Source organism: Plasmodium reichenowi, chromosome 8, assembly GCF_001601855.1.
Source record: "Plasmodium reichenowi strain SY57 chromosome 8, whole genome shotgun sequence".
NCBI classification, from domain to species: Eukaryota; Apicomplexa; class Aconoidasida; order Haemosporida; family Plasmodiidae; genus Plasmodium; species Plasmodium reichenowi.
The window spans coordinates 498,609-507,672 of record NC_033653.1 but is presented as its reverse complement, the minus strand read 5'-3'; the positions used below and the strand labels follow the sequence as shown (position 1 = coordinate 507,672).

Here is a 9,064-nt window from a genome sequence, read left to right as displayed (position 1 = left end):
AAAAAAAAAAAAAAAAAAAAAAAAAAAAAAGAATTCAAGGGCACAAAATGAGAAAATGATTGAAAGGTACAAAATTAAATGTACATATATATATATATATATATATATTATGTAATACATGTATAACATTTATTTCTATAACATTTTTATCTATTTATATAATAACATAAAAGTTATATATATGCACTAAATATATATCATAGAAGACTTCAAGAACATGACGGTGAAATGTTTTATATGGTGTGTATAACAACAATAAAATAAATAAAATAAATACACATACTTTTCATAAAAGTAGTTAACAAAAAATATAATTTTTTAGATGACTAAAAAAAAAAAAATTTTTAGTATAGATATTATATATATATATATATATATATATATATATATATTTAAACAATAAGTGCAAAATGTAATTAATTTTTTAATATAATATAATAAAATATATAATATCATATAGTGTAAATGCACATATGTATAATTAATATTTCTATATTATATATATATATATATATTTTTTTTTTTTTTTTTTTTTTTTTTTTTTTTTTTTTTTGTGTAAGATGGGTATGGAAAATTTTCCATTTGATATGTAATTTATAATATATATATATATATTGATCATATTATATTTATTTATTTTTTTTTGTATTAATTTAATTAAATAATTTTTCACTTTTCTGTACGTTATCCTAGCTATGAATAATTGGCCTTCAGCTTTTTTTTATTAATTAAAAAATTAAATTTTTTTTATCAATGTAAAAAATAATAATATATATGATTTCGTAGGTTTCAATTCATTTTCTTCCCTTTATTTTTAAAGCTATTTTGAAAAAAATGTTATAATAACATGTTTCTTGAATTATATTTTTACTTGATATTATGTTGTTATATATCATTTAATAGTAGTTTACAAGTTAAAAAAAATAATCAATATTTTTTAAACAGTTCATATAATAAAAAAGGCACTTCTAGGCCTTCAAGAAGAAAAAAAAACTCTTTTATAAATAACTTGTTTTTAGTTGAACACGTAAAAACAAAGAAAAGCACCTTTAAATGTTATCAACAATGTAAACGTAAGAAAAATGTAGAATCGGGTAACGATTATATGTGTGATGATGTTAAGAAGAAGAGAAAAAAAAGTGGAAAAAATAAAAAAAGTGATATTTGTCATTATGATGAAGATGAGGAAGGCATTATAGCGAAACCTTATTATGATGATTATCATCGAGAAAATAGGAATGATATACAATACGATACAAATGAAGATAATAATTATGAAGAATCGGACCAAGATGTATACGATGAAGAATCAGACCAAGATGAATATGATGAAGAATCAGACCAAGATGTATACGATGAAGAATCAGACCAAGATGAATACGTTGAAGAATCACAAGAAAACGAATGTAATAAAGAATCAGATGAAGCTGACCTGGATGAACACTTAAAAGAACGTTTAATGAAAAGAAAATCATTTTACTCCAAACTTTTTAATATTGATGATAATGAAGACAAATTTAATGTTTTGTCACCAAAATATAATATGAATATTTATAATATCTTAGAAAAAAATTATGATCAGAATGAAGAGAATCAAATTGTTTTAACTATTAAGAATTTAAATTATGAAATAAATAATAGAAAATTAATTACTAATTTAAATTTACAATTAAATAAAACGGAATGTATTGGTTTGATTGGAAATAATGGATGTGGGAAAACGACTTTGTTAAATTTAATTTATGAAAATTCTGATAATAAATTAAAGAGTTTTACATTAAATAATAACATAAAAAAGAAGGAAGATGCAGTATCTCTTAATAAATTTAATTTGAATATATTAACTTCGTCTGTTAAAAAAAATGATTTTACTTTATTATATAAAATATTGTCATATATGAAAAACAATTCAATAGAATTAAGTAATTTACCAACTTTAATTCAAAATAAAACTATTCATAATATATTACAAGAAGTTAATAAAGATGAAAACAACACCACCACCAACAACAACAACAACAACAAAAACAACAACAATAATAATAATAATAATAATAATGAGTTGTTTTATAAAAATGAAGTCTTTTATTTTAAACAAAACATACATCTTCTTGAAAACAATAATTTAACTATTTTTGAAAAGGTTTTGAAGTTTTATGATAACACATTGGAAAAGTACGAAATATTAAATTATATCGAAGATAATTTTGGTAAGTATGAAAAATATGATACTATAAAAAAATATGGATTGAAAGATAACAAAAGAAATGATGATATTACAAAAGAAAATATAAAAAATGCTAGTCGTGATATTTTTATTACAGAACTAAATAAGAATGATCAAAAATTATTACAAAAAAGTTGTATGTCAAGTAATCAATTTAATAATGTTGATACATATGATGCATCGAATGTATTAAAAAAAAATGAAGAAGACTTTTTAAAATCAGAATATTTTAAATTGATTTTAAAATTATATATGCATGAAAAAGAAAACATTTATAAAGAAATAAATAATATAAAAATGAATTTTAATAAATATGTAAATATATTAAATTTAAAAAATTTTTTGAATGTCAAATTATGTCATCTAAGTAATGGTTATATTATTCGTGTATATTTGTTATTACTACTTTTAAGTAAATCTAAATTATTATTAATTGATGAAATAAATAATAATCTTGATATATTCAATATATTCTTTATAATGAATATATTTAAATATTCTTTAAAATATAAGAAACTTGCAATAATATTAGCTACGCATGATTTTTTTTTAGTAAGTAAATTATGTAATCGAATATTAGACTTTAATAAAATATCAGGATATGATGTAGATCTTAGTAATATGGCTTTATTAAAAAAAATCAATAAAAATAATAATCACGATGGTCAGGATTATGGTATATATATGGATGATATGACTAATAATCGAACAAATGAAAGAAGATCTAATTTAACCTATTTTAAAGGTAATTACACAGATTATTTGAATAATATGAAAATATTATTTGAAAATAGAAAAAAGAAAAAAGAAGAACTTAAAAAAATATTAGATCAAATAAATTCTGTAATATCAAAAAGTAAAAAGAAAAAAAAAAATGAATTCATACAACCATTTGTAAAAAAAAAAGAAGAAGAATTAAAGTTGTATCAAAATATTAATTCTATTCTGTTTGATACAAAACTGGATTATCAATATTTGTATTACAATTTAATCTATAGTAATAAAAAAAATACTGATACAAAAGCAAAAGGAAAAGAAAAGGAAAAGTCAATGGTAACAAATTTGACCTTCACAAACACTCAGAAGAAAAATATGGATACTGAAAGAGAGGATGAAATAAATGAGAAGGTGGATTATGAGAGTTATTCGAGTGATACGAATGAAAATGGGGAAGAGAAAGAAAAAAACGAAAAACAAAAACAACAAAAACAACAACAACAGCAACAACAAAAACAGCAACAACAGCAACAATCGAAACAACAACAACAATCGAAACAACAACAACAATCGGAACAACAACAACAATCGGAACAACAACAACCAGAACAGAAAGAACAAGTAGATTATAATTATGACGATGATGAGGATATAAAAAAATTCGTTTACAATAAATTTAACGATGTTGAAGGCAATATGAATAAGAATATCCTTATCGATATGAGCAAAAAAATAAAAAATAATGAACTTATTGAGACAGGTGAAAAATACGGAACAAATAATATGCCATTATATGAATTTGAAAATTTTTCCTTTTATTTTTTAAATAAAAATAATAGAAAAAAATATATATTTAAAAACATGAACTTAAACATTAATAGTGGGGAAAATGTGTTATTACTTGGTAAAAATGGAATTGGTAAATCCACACTTTTTAAAATATTAACTAATAAATATAATTTTCTATTAAAAGAAAAGGAAAATAAGTTAAAAGAAAAAAAAAGTATTTATGTATATGGTGATAATGATGATATAATGGATACAAATTTTTCGAACTTAATAAATGAAACAAATATTGAAAATATAAAAAAAAATTATAATTTTGAAGGTACAATTAATTGTAATTTTAAAAATGTTCTCTTAACATACTTTGAACAAAATATGATTAAAAAATTAAATGCTGAAATTAATGATTATTTTAAAAATCTAGTTGAAAAGGTAAACTATGAACCTATTAGTTTTTATAATAATTATAATAAAAATGATGATATTATATCCAATGAAAATTTTTGTTTTTATATATTAAATAAAACGAAATTATTGTATAATGAAAAAATAGATAATATTGAAGAGAAAATAAATAAGTTATTAAAAATTTTTTTTATTGATAGTAATACGTCTATTAAAGACAAAAGTGGAGGTGAAAAAGTGCGTATATTATTTCTTTCTTTATTTTTAAAAAAATCAAATTTATTATTATTAGATGAAATAAATAATAATCTTGATATTTATTTAAAAAATTTATTATTAAATTTTCTTAATTATATTTATCAAGGTAGTTATATATTAACAACACATGATTTTTATATAATAAAAAATCTAAATAATATTCATAAAATTATTTATATATTTGATTATCAAAATATTTTCACATTTTATAATGTTCAAGATTTTATTGAAAATTTTTATAATTTCATTCTTAATTCCTTTAATTTGTGTAATGCTGAATTAAAGGATCATGAATATATACAAAAGAAAAGAGATAAAGTTAGATTACACAATTATTCAAATTATTTAAATTCACAAAACATTTTACAATCTAATCATCTTGTACAAAATAATATTCATCTATCATCTCCTTATGATACCAAAAAAAAGGATCTCATTAATTCCGAAGAAAATATAGAACAATTAAATAATCGCGCCAATTATCAAAAATACCTTTATGATAATTATGATTATGAAATTTTACAATTTTTAAAAAAACAGTTTGAAAAAGATAATAATGAAAGAAAAAATTATGAACAAATAAATATACAAGAAGAAATTTTTCAAAAAAAAAAAATTAATAAAAAAAATTTTGGAGGCAAAGGAACCTCAGGAAAAATTAAAATTAAAAATTGGAAAAGATGGAAGAAATAAAAACAATGAATAAATTAAATAAAAACAAATATTTATATATTTCTGCATGTTATAAGCAAAAATTTAATATATATATATATATATATATATATATATATATATATAATCAAACAAATGTTAATATTATAACATGTTATTATTTTTAAATAATGTTATTTTGTTATACTTATTTTAATTTACTAAATATTACTTAAATATATATATAATATAATATAATATAATATAATGTTAACATTCCTTATTTTTATTTTATTTTATTTGATTTTTTTTTTTTTTTTGTGTGCAATATATAAATATATATATATATATATTTTATTTTTTATAATATTATTCATACGTGTGACATGTATTATAAAACTTTAAACCATCATTTTCTTAATAACATGTAAAAAATATTTGTTAATTTAATATTTCTTTTATCATTTATTTCATTTTGATGGTAGAATGGAAAACGAATCTTCGGTTAATTCGGGACAATTTTTCATAATAACCTCAACGATATTATGTTCTACATCACCCTACAAACAAACAAACAAATAAATATATCATATGGAGACACAAGTAATACTCATATACACATATTATATATATAATTATATGGTCCTTTGTTTTTACCTGAATATCTATTTGGTCGGGGTTATTATTTGCGCCTTTAATTACAGAGGAACCACATGCATAAAATTTCGAAAATATTTTTGCCATTTTTTCTAGCTTGATATATGGATGTAATCCCGTTACAACCGTTACCACCTTTTTCTTTGCCCTTGTTGTTTTTTGTATTGTTATTTTTTGAGATACCTATGGGAAAAATATAAACAAATAAATAAATAAATAAATAAATAAATATATATATATATATATATATATATATATGTGAAAATATGCTAATTAAACTAAATAATGTATTAATATATTTACGCCATTATAACATTTTCCATTAAATATAATTTTATCAATTTTATTTATTATTACATTTTTACTAGGCTTCTTTGTTTGCTTCTTATTAACTTCTACATTACTATTTAAAGCATCATAATTATATTTATCCTTATTTTCTTCTTTACACTCATTAAACGAGTTACCATATTCGCAATATTCATATGGCATACCACAAACTAAAAATCGAAAATAATAATATAAGCCAAATATTATGGTGTATATTTATATATGTACATTAATTTTTATTTTATTATGTTTACACATATATATATATATATATATATATATATTATTACCTTTACAATATTCAACGATAACGGGTTCATACTTATCATGTTTGTCATCTTTCAAAGAATCATTATTATTATTATTATTACTATTATCATTATTTACATGTTCTTTATTATTTATATCATTATCCTTTTTGTTTGATGATTCATCTTCATTTTTATTATTCAATTTTGAATTTTGTTTTTTCTTCTTTTTCTCTTCTTTTTTATCTTTCATTTTTAAATATCTTAATTTTTTTTGAGATATTTTTTCTTTTTTCTTTTTTTCTTCGTTATCATCTTCTTCGTCATATTCTTCTTCATCTTCTGCACTTTGTTGTTCATTTTTTTTTTCGTCTGATTCTTCTATATCACACTCTATTTTTATTTTATCAAATTCTTTTTCTAATTCTTCCATTTTTCTTTCTTTCTTTTTTTCTTTTTTTTTTTTTTTAACTAAGTATACTGTTGTAATGACTTTTTCTTTTTATAATATTATTGTTATTTTATAAATTGTTATATGAACAGAAATCAAAAATAAAATGAAATAAAAATAAAACAAAATATTATAATGTATTATAAATATTAATATAACTATATTGTTATATTTATGAGAATATATATAAAACAAAAAAAAAAATATATAAAATGGTTAATTTTAAATATTGATATTTATTTATATAAATATTCAGGAAATCACATTATTTATATTATTTTATTTTTAAGGAATTCACATTAATATATAAATACATATTTTTTTATTTTATATATTATATATTTCTTTTTTATTATGTATATATTTTCATATATATATATATATATATATAATATAAAATATATATGATTTCCCTTTAGAATATAGTATGTATATATATATATAATTATATATATATAATTATATATTTATAACAATAATATATTCCAAAATATCATTTATACATTATTTATTTTTTTATTTATTGAATAATTAAAACTATATATATGGGAATATATAACATTATTATATTATTTTAAAGGTAATATAATATTTCTATTTAAAAAAAAAATTTATATAAAAAACACCAAAAGTGACAAGTATATTTTTGAATATTTTACAAGGTATTGTAATCTCATTTGATTGATTCCTATTTATACATATTCATTCATAATTATAAATATGAGTCTTATAAAATAGGAAACAAACAAATTAATTAATTTACATATATATGTATATATATTATATATGTATAAATATATTTAATGTATATTTCATATTTATAGAACAAAATTTTTATCTTTTACTATATAATTTCCTCCCTTCCTTTGTCGTAACACTATAAATATATTTAATATGAAGACATAAAGAAAAAAATATATAATCCTCTCCTTATTATTGTATAAATAAAAAAGAAATATATTTTTTTATTCTTTCCTATATTTGGTTATTACATGTTTTTTTAAACGAGCTTTAAAATAAAAAAATATAATAAAGAAACATGATATATAAAAATAGGAATATCTGCTAAACTAATAAGTGTTCATAAATTTCCTTTTGCTTCATTTTATAAAATGAAAATATGGAAATCTAGACAAAAAAATAATTGAGAGAATAAAAGAAAAAAGCCATCGAATTAATGAAATAAATAAATAAATAAATAAATATATATATATATATATATATTTATTTATTTATTTATATATATTTTTTTTTCGAAATGACCAAAATAATGGACACGAATATATAAGTATAAATAAATATTATATTATATTATATATTTTTTTTTTTGTTTTTGTTGCGTTTTTTGTCAAATATACCTTATTGTAACATTTTAAATTTATTTCTTAACGTAACATTTTTTTGACATATCTTTTTTTTAAAGTCATTGAAGTTATATAAATATTGGCTTAAAAAACAAAAAAACACCAATAATTATTTCCTATAACGTGTATATATATTTTATATAAAATGTGTATAAGATATTTATTTTTTGTATTATCCAAAAAAATTACAAAAATATACAAGCTGTTGAAATGTGTATTATAACATAGTCATGTTTTATTCTTAAAATTTCCAAAAAATTATATATTAAACAATATGTCAAAATGAATTTGTCCTTTAAATGTTCCAATATATAAATATATAAATATATATATATATATATATATATATATTATAATCTCTTTTCTTTTTTTTTTTTTTTTTTTGACATTCCATTTTTGTTATATTATTTTAATGCCAATTTTATATTCCCAGATAACATATAATTTACTTTCGTATTATATTTTTATTTTCCCATGTTATTTAATCTTTTTTTTTTTTCACATAAAAATAATATAACTTTTAAAAGCATGCAAATATTTACTCAATGCTGGGAAAGGAAAAGAATAAAATAAATTGAAAGTAAATCATATATATGTAAATACAAAATAATATTTAATGAACATTGACATAATATGTATTTATATCTTCTTGACATATAATATATATAAAATTATCGAATTGTACTATTATATGTTTATATATACATATATATATATATATATATATTTATTTATTTATATATATATATATATATATATAATTATATTCACTTATTAATTATTCATACATACTGATTTTCTTATTTATTTTATCTTTTGTATTTACATCCTATATTATCATATGAAGTGTGATTGATGTGTATATTTTTAAAAAGATAACATTAAAGAAAGCTTTCCTTTATTTTTTGCTGTTTTTTTTTTTTTTTTGCTTTTTTTTTTTTTTTTTTTTTTTTTTTTTTTTTTTTTTTTT

At 18.2% G+C, this 9,064-nt stretch overlaps 2 protein-coding genes across 2 annotated transcripts; one reads left to right on the top strand and one right to left on the bottom strand.

Moving 5' to 3' along the window:
* Window positions 1-847: 847 nt before the first annotated feature.
* Window positions 848-5,086, top strand: PRSY57_0813100 (ABC transporter, putative; the record flags this gene model as incomplete). Its single annotated transcript, XM_012907070.2, has 1 exon — window positions 848-5,086. One exon carries the CDS (start codon window positions 848-850, stop codon window positions 5,084-5,086), a length of 4,239 nt encoding a protein of 1,412 aa, XP_012762524.2.
* A 428-nt stretch (window positions 5,087-5,514) lies between these two features.
* On the bottom strand, window positions 5,515-6,712 carry PRSY57_0813000 (translation initiation factor SUI1, putative; the record flags this gene model as incomplete). Its single annotated transcript, XM_012907069.2, has 4 exons — window positions 5,515-5,604; window positions 5,702-5,884; window positions 6,059-6,201; window positions 6,322-6,712. 4 exons carry the CDS (start codon window positions 6,710-6,712, stop codon window positions 5,515-5,517), a joined length of 807 nt encoding a protein of 268 aa, XP_012762523.2.
* Window positions 6,713-9,064: the final 2,352 nt, after the last annotated feature.